The following is a 17,364-nucleotide window of genomic DNA, read 5'->3' on the forward strand; positions in this document are numbered from 1 at the left end:
GGACGGAGTCAAAAGCAGTCAGAAAGTCTATGAATGCTATGTATATTGGCTACTTTTTAAAAATAATTTTGAGCTATGATGGCATTTAAAGTCAATAAATTGATGCTGGTTCCAAGGCCAGCAACAAAACCCATTTGATATGGGTCTCGTAGATTTTCTCTCGTTAGCCATTGGTTAAAGTCTGTTAAGACCATACGTGCAAAGATTTTCCCTGGGCAATCAAGTAAAGCTATTGGTCTGTATGAGATTGAATCTAGCCTATCTTCTTTTTTAAAGAGAGGAATTATTATTGATTTTTTCTATGATGGCAGAATTGCTCCTCTGTGCATAATTTGAGCAAACATGTTGTCCAGGATTGAGGCCCACATATCTGGGTGCTTTTTTAACATGCTATTATCAAGACCATCTGTTCCAGGTGCTTGCAAGAGACTTAATTTGGAAATGTAATGCAATGTATCAGCTTGGTCAAAGACTATTGTGTGACACCAATTTCCTCCACCTGGAGTTCAGGCAATGGAGTTTCATAAATCCATTGATAATAATTACTCCAGGATCTTTCTTGTTTGGACAGAGGCTTGCGATTTAAAGGTTGCTTCATTTAGCAGCACCCTTATATCGGCCGAGGATTTAGTTGCCATACGATTAAACATTTCCTAACCATCCTGTTCATAGTGTTGGGCTTTTCTTCCACGTGTCCAGTTTTTATAAATCGATTTTAGATGTTTTGTTTGGGTCAAATCTTTCCAATAGTGGGAGATGTTTTATGTCTCAAATATTATGTCTCAAGGCAGATTTCTTGTCCTTTAAGGTACAGTCAAATACATGAAGATGTTTATGACTATAATGCTGAATATTAGATTTCACTTGGCCATATCTCTGCAAAGAAGAAGTATAACATCTCCCTTGATCGCCTCTTTCAAAATTAATTTCGTGTCATTTAATAAATTCCATTTCCAAGTTAGACACATTTGACTATGGTCACTCATTTCACTTGGATTTACGAGTAGGGAGTTTACTATCCCTATAATGTCACGATTGGCATAGATATAATCAATTGTGGCCTTTAATGGTCCTCTTCACCATTTATGTTGTGCCAGGATGTCACCCTCAATGGCACCATTGACCATCACGTATTGTCTCTCTTCCATCAGTTCGCTCCATCTTATTTCTTCTATTGTTCTCTGCCCACCCATCTTAGATGTTAGATGTACATTTTAGTATCCTACAATCATTACAAAATGTATGTTTTGTTCCAGCCCTAAATGATCAACAACCATTTCGATATGACTAAAGAAGACATCGGGTGACAGTTGGACTCTGCCCCAGTAGACATTTACTATTATCATTGTGTAACTGTCCTTTTCCAGTCTTACCACTTGTATATAAGGGGTGGGTGATTCGGAGGAATAAGCTTTGAAATTCCTAGAATTTTTAGTGGCTATCATCAAACCAGCCATAGGACGTCCTGTATTCTGTGTTAGGGCTGGGGTTGTTAATACGTGAAATCCATCCCATACAGGTATATCTATCAACCATATCTCCTGTAATATAATGATGTCATATTTATCTAAGTCACTTTCATCTGAATTGATAAAGTAACTGAACCCTCGTGGGTTCCTGGAGATTAGTTGTATGGTCTCAGATGTTAAGGATTGTTATGCTTGTTGCTGAACATTAGACAGGCCATAATGGATGGACTTAGCCTGTGAGTTGTTGTGTCGGTCCGCACCATAAAGTCTCAAACTCTTTTTTGGGTCTTCTGGCTCTTCACCGGTGTTCAATTGGCAGTGATCTTGAACTATGTTAAAGCCAATTTAATATAGGGATGACCTTTCTCCCTAGATGATGTTAGATATCATACCGGTCAAATAAAAATGTGTAACCTTGTGAGATCAAAGTCATGTAGGAATTCCACCACGTAAATATCAGCTGAATCTAGATTTTTTAAATTGGCAATTTCCCTGCATATATTCAATATGCTAGAGCAATTCAAATCGAATTTGGCAAATGGATGGTCACCACATTCAATGATAAAACAGTGACAGTTCATGTGGGTTTGCCGTTTACCTGGTGCCAATTTGTTCTTGCTTACTATAGTCCACGCAGGAGATTGAACCTTTTTTGATGGTAGACTCTGATTAATGCATGAGTTTAATTGCCCTGGTTCTTTGTTTATGGCACTTAGCGATCCAGGACCAAGTCATGTGGGTTGATGAGAGGGGACTGCCAGGTCACTTCTGATTGTATTCATTGAATTTTGCGATTCTTCTTGATTATTTGATATATACCAAGCAACTGACTTATTTATTTCCACTCTTATTTTATCAGTTGTTAGGCCCATAGCTACCGTTGGTATCAGCAATGGTGTTTTCTCAAGGTCTCTTGTTTTTTCCTGAGAAGTGATCAACATTTGCTAAGGATTATTTTAAATGTATTAAACTGAACTCATGCAGCTACTAAATCATCTAACGGTTTGTAATTCATGATAGCAGGCAGCACTATAAGAGAGGAATTAGCCTGCTGCACTTTTGGGTCATTATATTCCACAAGATTTTGTGATTTTTTTAGCATTTATTTTTTTATGCGGCATGTTTATAATTTTAATAAACCGCCTTGTTCTTGATTTCGCTTTCGCCATTCTTGGGCTGGTGCCGGTTTTCTTGTTCTCAACCTTTTTGAATCAAATATGTTTTCCTTGTCTTCTGTTCCAGATTTTAATTTCGAAAATATGTTAAATGTATTTGACAATGGCGTGTGATTCAGCTCATTTGTTTTTCTTATAATGGGATCAGATGTTTTGCCAGATCCCAGACAATCAATATCATTTGAAACCTTGGACACTTTAGAGTCGGATTCTCGTTCTTTACTCAGTAGAGATTGTATTGGATTTAGAGCCTTTTTTCCCCTTGGTTTATAAGTGGAATCCCAGCCTTCCCTACAGACAGACAAAGAAGTATTTTGTACCCTGGCCTCCTCAAATTCTAAGTCAGTTTGAGTGCTTACATTTGCTTGTACACAATGTCTAAAGATTTCATATGACTGAATTGCTGTGTTGTTATTATCACCATAACCATTATTACCTTTGCAAATCACTAATTGCTTAAGGAGAATTGTCTGATAATTTATCTTCTGGTCCACTGCCTCATATAGTTTTGCTAGGGTCAACAAGGCTGTATTGATTGCTGTGAGAGTGTTATTCACAGCGATTGGGTCTGTAGACGGGCCTGAAGAATCATTTTGATTTTTGTATGGTTGATTTGTCTCGGTTAACCCTACATTATGATTTATCACCCGCGGAGTGGGAGGAATAAATGATAACGAGTGGGAGGACACATGATGAATTGAGCACTGAAATGAGTCAGCCGATTGCAAGTTTGAATTTTTACCTGGTATAATTTGCATACTATTATCATATTTCGGTAACATGGATGATACCGTGTGTATTAATTCCTTGATTGGTGATAATTCATTCAGTTGCAATAGGTCACCTGTATTTGAGTGCACAAATATTATTTCTTCCGGATCAGTACATGAGATGTAACTTAGATTCATGAAATATAGTGCTTCATCATCAACTTGCCTGTTATTTTTAAGGCATGATAAACTGATCTTAGCTCCTGCTGAGCAGCCACAGTGCACGGTTCAACATTTCTCACATTGAGACCCACCTCAGTCACTCCCAATATAAGAGGTTCAGAGTCGCAATGCATGGATTCTGCTTCCATTGTTAAATCTGAGAGGCCAGTTCTTAGGCCTACTGAACTGGTAACTTCAAGGGCAGTATCTTTCAAAGCGAAAATTTCATTGGTAATTCTTGCATTGAGGCTGCTCGCAGTAGTTTGCTCAGAATTCTTATCATTTATTTGCCGGATGCGAGTTCCGCCTTGATGTACGTATGTCATTCCCTATCGATATAGTGCGGTTGCGTGTTTTTAAAGAGTTTTTTTGTCGGTCATAGAATTAGGCAATTTCTTTTGAATGCACATGTTTGCTTGTGTGAAATCATTGACATGATTGTATGCCGGCATGCCAGATTTCAATGGGAACTGGTTTGAAGACATAGGGGGTCATTACGACCTTGGAGGTAGCGATGCCGCTATTTGCGGCATGGATACCCCCATTCCGGGTACCGGGTCCGGTTCCTGGAATGGGGAAATACCGGGCCATTCCGACCTTGGAGGGCCCGGTATTTCCCCATTCCAGGAACCCATCCCCATTCCCCTTCGAGCCGCCATAGGGCTCAATGGGAATGGGGTAGAAATATATACCTTGGTTGATGCACTGAGTGGTGGAACGGAAAGATAAAGAAAGCCAGGGGTGTAGACATTTGATTTTTCCGGTGGCAAAATAAACAAATCCTATTGTAACATATGGGTACTTTCACAACATTGGCCTTTCCTGGGGGGGCAGGCCCCGGAGCATCTGCATACTTGGCACCCTTGGAGACAGCCAGTGATGCCTACTCCCACTCGAGAGTGACAGTCAGAACCTGAAGACGGGGGAACAAAGGGATAGAGAACTGTCTGATTACGGAAGAGAGACGGAGACAGCCAGCAGAGATGACTCGTTGCAGATACAGCACCCACATAATGTCCCCACTAGAGAGACAGGGGCACTGAGCACTGACTGAAAAGGGAGTGAAAGAGAGAGAGATTGAGAGAGGTTGAAAGATGTGACTGCTCGCTCCAGTGACAGTGGGAGACAGCCAGAGATGACTGCTCGAACTAAAATGTGAAGGGTTCACTGACTTTTCTGCAGATGGAAGATGGGCTGCATTCTAACCACAAAGGCAGCTTGTCTGCCTTGTGAATCTAGTTAATGTGTTTTGAGAGACTCAGAGATCCCCAGCATGAGGAGCAAGCTCACAAATAAAGAAAAATGTATGCATATGTACAGCCTCCTTACCTTACTCTCGCTTAATTTTTTCAAGCCCCACGTTCCACGCTTCGTACTCTTGATCTGCCATTGCTGCAGGCCCTGAGAAGGGAGGCCTTCCTGGCTGCCTCAGTCGTCTTGAAAAGATATTGCTGAGCACCCCAGCGTTGAAAGGCAAACAGACATGTGACATGTGACAGTACCGATTAGGAGGAAATACGTTAAACAAGCCACTATTGGATTACATCCGCATAGTACAACTGAAATGAACACTTTGTGCATTGGGAATTGTATGCCAGAACATTTCCAGTTGTCAAGTCAACCCCAAAGACTGCGACTTGGAACCCCATTCTCCTTGTTTTGTCGATATTTGATGGCTTAAGCCACCAAAACGTGCCAAAACCAAAAACTAAATCTGCACTAGGAGAAGAAAGCCAACCCTATTTTAGAGCATGACTATTTTGGAAAGAGAGAACAAACGAAAGGCGTTGGACTTTGTGATGGGGTTATGTGAATTGGCCAACAGGTACAACTTTGGTGAATTGTATAATAAACACATACGCAATCAATTTATGCACATAAAATAAGGGAGGAAAGATTGAGCAAAGGAGATCCAAGTCTGGATGAGGTGCTGCAAATAGCAAAGAGAATTGAACACATGATGAGATGTGTGAAGGACCTGGAAAGTAAAGATAAAGGTATGGAGAACAAAGAATGTGCTGTCATAAAAACGGAGGCCGAAGGGCAGAATCCAAACTAGAGCAAAGACAGCGATTCTCGGAAGGGACAATGTAACACAGGAAAGCTGAGGAGACACGTGGTGGAATTGAACAAAGTAGGGCATCAAAGGGAGGTGGCAGGGATATAAGGAAGTGTTTTCAATATGGGGACAACTTCCACTTTACAATCTCTGGGTAGTGCCCGGGATTATTTTAAAACTGCAGCTGAACTGGCTGTGGGTAAGGTGAGGAATATTGCCGTTTGCATCAGGGAGTAGGTGAGTAAGGAGCTAGAGAAACTGGAATGACAGAGAATAATTGAGCAGGTGGAGGTGTCTGAGTGTGTGTCACCCATTGTTGCTGTGATGAAGACTAGCAGAGATGTTCAACTTTGTGTTGATTTGAGAGGGCTTAATCGGAATATTATAGTAGACAAGTTTCCTTTACCCAAAATTGGAGAAATGGTTAGTCTGGTAGGTCGGTCTAAGTTGTTTAGTACACTTGATCAACCTATCATCATGTACTACATCCTTACTCTAGAGATTAGAGCACTTTTGGTACGCTGGATGGTGCACACACATTTTGGAAGAAGCCCTTTGGGCTAGTTTCGGAGGCTGCCTTCTTCCAAAGAGTTATGGAAGTGATTTTACAGAGTTTTCTGCTTTCAAGATGATATCTTAGTGATGGGTGCTGATGAGAAGGAGCATGACCAGAGGCTTGGGAGGGTGCTTAAGATCACCAGGGAGGCAGGTTTTAAATGCATGCTAAGAGTGCATAGATTTCATGCTTAGGACACAAATTGGTTGTGTAAGGGGTAGAGCTAAAAGGTGAGCTGGTGTCCCCCATTGTGAACTTGGAGGGGCCCAAGACCAGGTAAGGTCCTTTTTGGAATGCTATGAAAAGTTTGTCAACCTGTTTGCAGACAGGTGCAGGGAATTTAGAAATTTGAGCAAGAAAGGAGTGGTGTTTTGCTGGCCTGAAGAGTCCCAAAGGAGATTGTCGACATCAAGGAGGCTATAGCAAAGGCACTAGTGCTTGCAAGTTTTGACTTAACATGCCCAACCTGGGTCACGGCCAATGCCAATGGCACAGGCCTGGGTGTAGTTTTGTTTCAGAGGCAGCATGGGGTCGACCGGGTAGTGGCGTTTGAGTCATGTGCACTTAGGAGCACAGATACTCGGTATTCTAGAATTTAGAAAAAGTATTTGTGTGTTACTTGCGCCATTAATAAGTTCCAAGTGTTTGTGTGGGGAGGAGGTTCACAATGCAAACTGATTGTACCAGGGGACCTCCGCCAAAAGTAACTACAGGGAATAAAAGTTATCCAAAAAGGAGCTTTCAACAAGCAAGAAGAAATGCAAATTTATTGATCCCAAACAGCTGGGCAGCACGGTTCAAAAACAGCCCCATGAAACTGAACTGAATGAAATGAGCAGTCGACACCACCAACTGCGGCTGAACATTTTATACATTTTATACATAATTTTCCAGATTTCCATACAACATTTTTAAGGCAGGTCACAAGAGCGGATGGTGGGAACACGTCAGTCCCCTATATCGAGATATATGTTGAATGCTCCTAATTGGGTGATACATGTTTTAGCCACAGTTACAGTAACATCCCTTGTGACATCACAAACATTTCCACACCACCCCTCAAATACGTGATTTTGCTAGTCAGTCAAAAACACTTTTTTGCCATTGGCTGGGAATGTCCAATGTACAAAATAGCTTGATATGCAAAGGGCGAGACATTCACACCGAGTCGGACCAATGGTGTGCCCCGCGGACATCAGCGAGGAAACTGTACAATGTTGCAGCCTAGGGACACCGAAACCTCTCTCCGCTGATTGGCTCCCAGTCCTGCACCCCGACCCCAACATTCTGACACCCAGCTCCCTTCTCACACTTTGCTGCCTCTGTGGGTGGAGTTTAATTAACAGTATTTAATTTCTATTTTTCTGCCAATTTTCCTCCTGCATTCAGGTGCCTAGCTCATTGGCCTCAAAAGTATGTTTTAGAGTGACTTCGCTGTGGTTGCGTTCATCTGAGAAACTTCAGCCGTGCAACATTTCTGCACACTGTTTCTGTTGAATGTTCAAGAAATGCATAATGCTTGTCACACAAGGTCCTGCAGTTCTTTTCGTAGGAGCTGTCTGAGAGAAATGCTTTCCTAACGTGGGCCTACAGACAAAATGGCTTCTCTAGTGTTCCCACATTGCTAGAAAGACCCCTACCATATACCCCCAACACATCTTGCACCCCACCCAGTGCGCGCTCTATACCTCTACCCCATATTATGTCAAAAGCACCCACACCTCATTGCGATCCACCATGGGGGCCTCTCGCACTGCCCCTGCTTTTGTGTCACGTTATGCAAGCAGCGCTGTGTTCTATGATGTCCCCACCCCTGATGTCACCTACCATGTCGCCCTTAACGTCACCACGTTACTTGCGCAACTGGTACATGCGCCCCCTGTGACAGCATTGAATCTGGACTTTTACAATAAGATCATAAGCTTCTTGTGAGTGTTTCCATCACTAAGGGATTGAAAGGTGTTTCCTGGTGTATCAAGAAGTTAGTGTTATCACTGCAAGGACAATTATTTTGTAGTTGAATACATTCCAGGTAGGGAGACTTTGTTGGTGGATTTTTTAATCAATGGCAGAAAGGGAAGGCTGTGTAGTGGAAGTCACAGAGGAATGGGAGCAGGAACATAATCCAGTTTTTAAAGTGTGTGGTGGTGCTTTCAGTAGGCAGGAGTGGGACAGAGCAGCTGAGAGGGTATGTGCCCTAAGGTAGTTATTGAAAAGGTTGAAGTTGGTTAGCAAGAGGGACCTGAGGATGAGGTGATGAAACAATATTATAGGGTGTGTGAAGAACTCAGCTTAAAAATGGTTTGCTGTGTAAAGGAGGGAAGATCATTCCTCCTTTTGGTTTGAGACAGAGAATTCTGGATTTTGCCCATGAGGGACATTTGGGGACTAAAAGGTTTAATGGCAGGCTGAAAGGAGATTTTCGGTGGTCCAAAATCGATGACGAAGCAAAGGAGATGGTTACATTTTATGTGTTGTGTAGTGAGTCAGATAAGTCTGTGAGGAATTACACCCAGCTTTTGAGACCATTGGATTTACCAAGTATGTGGCACTTGATGTTCTGGGGCCTGTGATAGGAGAAAGAAGAAGAAATAAATATGTACTTGTGTTGATTGATCTGTATTCAAAGTGGGTGGAATCCAGGCTAGTGTTTGAAGCAGCTTTTAGGGCAGTAGTACATTTCTTGGATGAGGTATTCCAGAGGGAGTAGTTTCTGTCTAAGATAATCACAGAGAAGGGGGTCCACTTGACTTATCGCTTGGTCAAGTCTTTTCTGAGAGGTGATGGGTTGGTACATCACAGGGCATCTCTATACCATCCAGAGACAAATGGTACTGTTGAGCATTTCAATCACACCATCATGCAGGCAATTCACTTGGCTGTCTAGGAGTGAAATGATTGGGAGGAAGCAGTACTTAAGAGAGTGTGTGCTTACCTCCTTGTGCCACAGGCCATCACTGGACTTGTGTTGTATGAGGTAATGGAGAGAAGGAAGCCCCACAAAACCATGTGTCCCCATGGTTAGGGAGAGCACATTTTGGGGAGTGAGATGAACATGAGCCCATAGAGGATGTGAACAGAAAAGGAAGGAAAGAATATGAAAAGAAGGTACGACAATCTTAAGCATGTTAAGTGTTAGGTAAGAATTGGGTCAGTCCAACTGGTGCAGGACCGCACAAGATGGATCTCTTGGTATTAGGTAACCCACCTTTTAATATAGGCCTGTACTACACAAGTTGGCAGTGTGCCTGAGCAGCCAGGCTTATCTTAAGAGGGGTAATGTGAGCTGAAGAGCTGTACAATGAAATCAGTAAACGCAAGTGTCCAAGTAAACTTGACGAAGCAAAGGAGATGGTTACGTTTTATGTGTTGTGTAGTGAGTCAGATAAGTCTGTGAGGAATTACACCCAGCTTTTGAGACCATTGGATTTACCAAGTATGTGGCACCTGATGTTCTGGGGCCTGTGACAGGAGAAAGAAGAAGAAATAAATATGTACTTATATTGATTGATCTGTTTTCAAAGTGGGTGGAATCCAGGGTAGTGTTTGAAGCAGCTTTTAGGGCAGTAGTACATTTCTTGGATGAGGTATTCCAGAGGGAGTAGTTTCTGTCTAAGGGAATCACAGAGAAGGGGGTCCAATTGACTTATTTCTTGGTTAAGTCTTTTCTGAGAGGTGATGGGTTGGTGCATCACAGGGCATCTCTATACCATCCAGAGACAAATGGTACTGTTGAGCATTTCAATCACACCATCATGCAGGCAATTCACGTGGCTGTCTAGGAGTGAAATGATTGGGAGGAAGCAGTACTTAAGAGAGTGTGTGCTTACCTCCTTTTGCCACAGGCCATCACTGGGCTTGTGTTGTATGAGGTAATGGAGAGAAGGAAGCCCCAAAAAACCATGTGTCCCCATGGTTAGGGAGAGCACATTTTGGGGAGTTAGATGAACATGAGCCCATAGAGGATGTGAACAGAAAAGGAAGGAAAGAATATGAAAAGAAGGTACAACAATCTTAAGCATGTTAAGTGTTAGGTAAGAATTGGGGCAGTCCAACTGGTGCAGGACTGCGCAAGATGGATCTCCTGGTATTAGGTAACCCACCTTTTAATATAGGCCTGTACTACACAAGTTGGTAGTGTGACTGAGCAGCCAGGCTTATCTTAAGAGGGGTAATGTGAGCTGTAGAGCTGTACAATGAAAGGTAAACTTACACACTTAAAGTTATAATACATTAATTATGTATGTAAACACAAAGATATTTAAAGCATTCTTTAAAAAACAGTAATTAGCTGTAACCTTAATCCCAAGTTAGGATTCAATTAAAAAAGTGAACAATAAAGCAGGTGAGTAATTCATTCATATCTTACACATGCCATTTGAGGTCAGTTTAGCATTTATATAGTATCACCTTTGCAATATTGAGATGTTTAAGGAAGGAAAGGTTTTGGTTAGAGCAGAACAGACTGATAGTTTATAAGAACAGGGAGATTCTCCCAAAGGGATGCAGGCAGTCAATTATCCCAGCATTAAAGTGTTCAAGATTTAAAACCTGTAAGGGAACATGCACTGCCAAAGCCAATAGGTTCAGAAGGAGGCCTTTAGGGAGCCAGCCAGCCAAAGTCAATGGACAAAGTCAAAGTTCTGATGCTCTTCTTCTTAGAACATCTTTTCTAAAAAGTCAGTGTTCAAAATAGAAATCACAGCAACTCAAGAGGTGTCACCTTTGGAAAGCACAGGCTGTAAGACCTGTGTAGGTAAATTGAGGTCAGCTTAGTGTAGGGTTAAATCACACTCCCACAGATAGAAAGCACCCCAAATGGCAAAAGGATAAAGTACCCCAAACCCCACAGTACCTTTGAAATGAAGAATTTGTTCCAGATAGTTGCCTTCATGGTACAATGCAGTAGACCCTTGTTCCTGGTCCTTGGTCGTGGTGATGCAAGGGAAGATGTCTGGTGGGCTCCTGTGGCAGCACTCGAGAGAGGGTCTTGGCAGCAATTGATTTTTGTCAATTAAGCAGTGCTTTGTGTTTTTGGCACCTTTTTCTCAGTGCCAAAGAAGAACAAAAAGCTCTGGTTAGGATTTCCATGATTCCCTTGGTCCTAGGCTCTGGTGCGGGGACTCTGGACATGGATTTCTTGCTTCTGTAGGGTCTTCTGGATACCCATAAATATCTTGCAAGATTCAGACTTCATAAAACAATGCACTCACAAGTGGTCGAGGTAACCCCGGGCATTGGGCTTCTGCAGCCTTGGAAAGTCTCAGCAAGTGAGGCATTGCGCAAAAATAGAATTTGTCTCAAGGGTAGTGGGTCCCACCAGCCTAAGGGATGAAGTTGTCCTTTATGGGTCTTCCCTGTTGATTAAAATATGGGGTCAGCACAGCTGCAGGGCTTCACTGATTCCTTTGCGGTCCAAGAGGGTGCTGCTGGAGTCGTCTCTCATCTTATGCTTTTTATCTTGGCCGCCAGTGGTCGACTCTCCTCTTCTTCCCAAAAACCTTGCTTTTTATGCATGTTCCCATTTATTCACAGCCCTAGGCTGTCATTCACACAGCAGGGTGTCTGTCCTGCTGGCCAGCCAGTGGGCCAATTGGAACTAGTTTCACTCAGGCACACCTAGGGCCTCATTATAAGATGTGCGGAACCTCGTAATAGTGCAGAGTGGGTTTAACGGCGCCGGCACCATTACCGGCGCCGTTAAACCCACTCGCACTATTACGAGGTTCCCTCGCGGGACCCGCTGTAGATGTCTGGTTTATCCAGACGTCCATAGCGGGTCTGGCGAGGGAACCAGGGAGATAACAACGGGCCCATTATGAGTGGGCCTGTTGTTAGCTCCCTCCCCATTCCCATTGAGCCCTATGGGGGCTCAAATGGGAATGGGAAGGACCGGCCCGGGTTCCCTGAAGGAGGAATTACCGGGCCCTCCATACTCGGAATGGCCCGGTAATTCCCCATTCAGGGAACCCGGACACGATTTTGGAGGCAGCCATGGCTACCTCCAAAGTCGTAATGAGGACCCTAGAGTAAAAGAACAGGGATGTTTTGGGACCCTCCCTCATTTTCTGCATTTCCAGAAACACTGGAGCCTGGGCGGGCTTCCATGCTGAAGTCCGCCAAAGGCAAGACACACAAAGGTCTCAAACGTCTCAAATCAGATGCAAACCACAGAGTAAAAGCCCAGAAGAAACTAACTAACAAGAAATGGTGAAAAGGGAAGACAAGAGCCATTTTGAGAAAATGTTCACCCTTGGGTGCAGCACTGCAGATGAGGTATCAGCCTGCAGATACATGTCACTAGGTAGTAAAAAGGAAACCACTGCCACCAGACATTCAAGTGAGTTAGTGTAACAAAATGTTACATGGGGAATGGGTTAAAGGAATTACTAGGTTGCCCACCATCACTCCGCATAGAGTGGTGTGTGCTGGACCCATAAAGTAAAGGTAAGTAAGACAGGAGTCATCTTAGTATTCTTGGAAACAGTAGTTCACCTAAGAAAATGTAGTTAAATATTAAGAGAAGTCCACAGGACCGCTCAGGTGGTGTGTGTCACATTGCAAAAGCAAATGCCTATGGAGTTTACAAGACTCCATAAAACAGTAAGCAACATAGTAAATCATAGTCAGGAAAACACATGAGTGAGTAAGAAAAAGGTCCCACACACTCAGGAGTAAAAATGAAAAAGCCCTGAGTCCAGCAAAAGAGCTGGGGGGTTTCTAAGGTTAAAGGGAATTGGCACACAATTGAAAATTCACCCTAACATAAAGAGACAGGAAGTTTGTGTGAGGAAGAATGGAAGAATCAAAAAAGGGGGTATGGTCACATAAAGGAAGTAGCAGGTTTCGGGCTATGAAGAATGTTATGAGAGTGTGTGAAGATGCAGTCGTCATGGAGGATGGAAAGGTTTGGAACAAAGGGAGGCTGGGGTAGAATGATCTTTGAGGACATTGCATCTCCAGAGACAAACTTCTACAGATAGACAGGAAGGGACATCTATTTGAGACCAACTTTCAACTTGCAACAATAAACACGTTAACTTGCTCACCTTGGTCGTGGTGAACCTTCTTTGTATCAGTGCTTCTTGACTAGCTCACATTGTAAAATGTATATGTTTTGGTTCCATAGCACTCTGTAATCCCGATAATTGACACACAAATCCAATCCAAATGTTTAAGCAATGAACAATCTAAATACAAAACTTGATAGCAGCTGACAGAATTAATAGTGAAAAATGTTGGGGTGAAATAATAATTGAGTTATAATTTGGAACTTGCAGATCATGTTCATAAATACCAGTTTACTGTGCTCTAATGCAAAGTTATTTGGTTTTCTATCCTCAAGGATTAAGATGCTGCTTCTTCCTCCTGTTCCAGTTCCGAAAATAAAGGGGATTAATCCAGAGCTTTTGAAGGTAGGTTATGGGGCAATGGGATGCTTTTGACAGACATTGTTTAACAAATGGAATGACTGACTGATGTTGCTTATGGAAGTTTAAAAAATCTTTCTATTTGTCACTATTTTGCAGAAAGGAAACCTAGATGAAGTGAACTCTATCCTGGCCTCTCACGAGAGCTATAAACCACAGCTGTACAATGACGACTCATGGGTTGAGTTTATAGAACTGGACATAGATGACCCCGATGAGAAAACAGAAGGATCAGATACAGACAGACTTCTAGGTGAGGACCACCAAAAGTCAAACTGCCTTGGTGCTAAGGATGATGATTCTGGAAGAGCTAGCTGTTGCGAACCGGATATACCCGAGACAGATTTCAGTGCAAGTGATACGTGTGACGGAACTTCGGATATACTTCAGTCACAAAAGCTGAGTGAAAACGAAGATCTGATGTGCCTTGACCAGAAAGAACATGAAGACTCGCCATCAAGTTCTAACGCCCCAACAAGCAAGCAGCCAACCGACACCCTGAAGTCTGATGATTTGAAGTCGAGTCCATTGATGATGTGTGACATGGAGAAGAATGCCCACCTTATCAGTACGCAGATGAGTAACCAGAGTTCAAAGACAAACATGGACTTCTATGCATTGGTCAGTGATATTACTCCGGCAGGAAAACTTCTTCTTTCCCCAGGGCAAAAAAACAAGATCGAAAGTGAATACTGCAGAGATCTCTTTATAAAGTGCCAACCTAAATTCAACATGGACAATCCCTACGTCTATGAGTCAGATGCAGTTGCGTTCTGTCCCATATCCTCGGGTGAGCAGGAAGCACCAACCGCGCATCCCAGTGTTAACGAGAATGCCTATTTTACCACCGAGAGCCTTACCACTACCCCTATGAGTTCTTGCGAAGCAGATGATGTCACTAGCACCGAGCTGCCTGTCCCAGACTACACCTCCATACACATCATAAACTCTTCTCAGAGCATTACGCTGAATGCTGCTGCACTGCAGGAGAAGAATTTCATTGCATCCTGTGGCTATATGACCACAGACCAAGTGAACAAAGTCATATCATAAATGTGTGTCTATGTACGTAATTGTTTTGAATGGCATGGATTTAGCTTGGGTTGTCGTGCTTAAACCAAAACAATTTATACAAGTGTTTGTGGGTCTTACATCTTGATGTAAAGTTTAAGCTGTTACCTGAATGGTTGAAACATGCTCCAACGTTAATCATGATAGTTCTAAAATGTTAGTAGAATTTAAGAGCTGCCTCAGAGAACGTTTAACACTGGGGGCCCTATATTTACAGTTGTTGCTATTTTTTTTACGTTAAAGGCCTTATTTACGATGTGATGTTGCCAAAGACACATTGGCAGAAACTGTTTCCCAAATGGGATTTAAGACAGTAAAGAGCTATGTAAATCAGGTTTTTCATTAAAAAAAGAAATTCAGCTGGTTTTCCAGTTTTTAAAAAATGACCCTCAATTAATCCGAGGAGTTCTGCATATCAGAAACATGGAGGTACATATGTTTAATTTGTTAGGTGGAAAGGGTAGTTTGGGCAAGAAAACATATATTTTGACATACTAGTTAAGATGTTTTAATACTTTAGATTTTAAGCATTCATATTTTTAATACACTACAAGCTGTACAACTCTAGGTAACAAGAGCCATCTTGTTGAATGTAGTCGCTACAATTTTATAAGAGTCGGGTTTGCTTTAGTCTTTCAAGTCAAACAAACAAATCAAATAGTTTTCTACAGAGCCATTTTTATACCTTCTTCTATACTCATAGAAAGTCATTCAATTTCTGTAAAATGATAATGAGTATTCTTAGGCATGCACTTCTCAGCTGCAATGTGTATTTACATTCTCAAGGTTTTCAATAGTAATCCTTTGTGATGGAAAAAGTAAACTCATATTTGCCAGCTAAAGGGTTCAGTCATGCATCAGATCTGTTTAATACATGCCTCACACATTTTAGCAGTACTGGTGGGATTAACAGTCCATTGGGCACCCCTCTCTCAGGCAACCTTTTTAAGTGACATTACAAGAATTACATTGTATTCTGAAATCTAAGCTGAAACTGTAAAACACTGTATATCCTGAATTAGAAAAGTAGAAATTAAAAAGGGCATGCTGTTTGAGCACATTTCTACATTGGTCTTTAATAATACATTTTAGAAATCTGAAATTCTAATAATTACATCTTTAACCAGACATTTAAAAATATGTAAATATGGGACGTTTAATTGCTGATGGGAAACAATCTTCGCCCCCAACACTATTGCTGGGAAAGTGACTTTATTAGCCTTTTTAATTATTATTTCTGCAATTGTGCCTGCCGTTTTGTAAGCAACAGTGAAGGAAGAATTGTCATTTCCATGCAGGATTGTCTCGGAATGGTTTGGAATTAGTTTGAAGCCTCTAGCATGCCACTTCATTCTGATTGATTGCCACATTTCTGCAAATGCGTTATAAGCTATTTTTTTCAGGTTCTTTTATGCTAGATTTTGTGTACGTTGGACATTAATGCAATTATGAAATATATTTCAATATGAAAAAAGTCTCTATATGTATTGCTATTGACTGAGAAAGTTTATATCGCCAAAAATAGTTAAATACCTCAATCAGTCTCAGAATGTCAGTTTGGTACTTTATTGTTACGTAAACCATTATCCGCCAATATGAATCTTTGTGTCTTTAAGTTCATATTTAACTTTCCAATGTCTATGTTTATTCTTTCGAAGTTAAATAAATTTATTTTCTTGGATCGATTTTGACATTATATTTTGTATTTTCACATAAAATGTTGCATAAATACTTATATTAAATGATCTATGCTCAGACCTGTATCATTAAGCAGCTTTAGAATCCTAAATAACCAAGTTCTAATCATCTGGGATATGTGCCATTAACACTAACAACCTTGCCCTACCGAGACATTTACATATGTGCCCTATGATTCACAATGCCTGATCTCAGCCTTCACATGTTGGTATCTGCCATTGCATTGTCTATGAAAAATGTACACTGATGGTAAATCAGCAACCTTAAAATTTGGATTTGGATTTTATTATTTATATAGCGCTTTACTGCGAAGCGCTCTACAGCATAACAACCAGAAAACATTAAACATAGAAGCAATAGAAAATACATGATTCAAACCAGAAAAACAGCATGTGGAACAATTTGCATTTGGGAAGGAAGAGAAGAGGAGAGGAATGGGAAGAAGGAAAGGGAAAGGGGAAAGGGAGTAGAAGGGAGGGTGGAGATCAAAGGGGAGACAGGGAGAGATAAAGGAACAGGTTGCTGGAGTGGGGAGGAGAAAGAAGAGGAGGAAGGGGAGAGAAGTCAGGGAGGGGGGTGAAGAAGGAGTGATTTTAAGGAGGAAAGGAAGGAGGAATAGGTGCAGATGGAGCGGATAGAGAAAGGGAGGGAGTTCCAATGTAGGGGGGCAAGGAGCTGGAAGGAGCGGAAATGAGAAGAGGCACAAGGAGGTGGGGGAGCAGAGAGTAAAAAGTGATCAGCGGAGCGTAGAGAGCGAGAGGGGCATAGAAAGAGAGAAGAGAGGAGAGGTGAGGAGGGGCAAGGTCATGAAGAAATTTAAAAATGAGACAAAGGAAGTGGTATTTATGTTGGGAGTGGAAGAGATGCCAGCCTAGGTTGGCAAGTGAATTCGAGATGGAATCATAGGAAGAGAGAAGACAGAGGGTGCAGACGGCAGAGTGGTAGAGGGATTTAAGGGGGGCGAGATGGGAAGA

The 17,364-nt window shown here is 42.0% G+C and overlaps 1 protein-coding gene across 3 annotated transcripts in view; it reads left to right on the forward strand.

The window, feature by feature from the left end:
- The window catches only part of GHR (growth hormone receptor), a 1,187,134-nt gene extending 1,170,761 nt beyond the window's left edge, over nt 1–16,373 (forward strand). For all 3 annotated transcript variants that reach the window (XM_069627210.1, XM_069627212.1, XM_069627211.1), the window contains 2 exons: nt 13,537–13,606; nt 13,721–16,373. In XM_069627210.1, coding sequence (XP_069483311.1) covers nt 13,537–13,606; nt 13,721–14,674 — 1,024 coding nt within the window. In that variant the 3' untranslated portion in view covers nt 14,675–16,373. The remainder of the gene's footprint in view (nt 1–13,536; nt 13,607–13,720) is intronic.
- Nucleotides 16,374–17,364: the final 991 nt, after the last annotated feature.

The sequence above is a fragment of the Ambystoma mexicanum genome, chromosome 6p (genome assembly GCF_040938575.1).
Source record: "Ambystoma mexicanum isolate Mex_15411 chromosome 6p, UKY_AmexF1_1, whole genome shotgun sequence".
Taxonomy (NCBI): Eukaryota; Metazoa; Chordata; class Amphibia; order Caudata; family Ambystomatidae; genus Ambystoma; species Ambystoma mexicanum.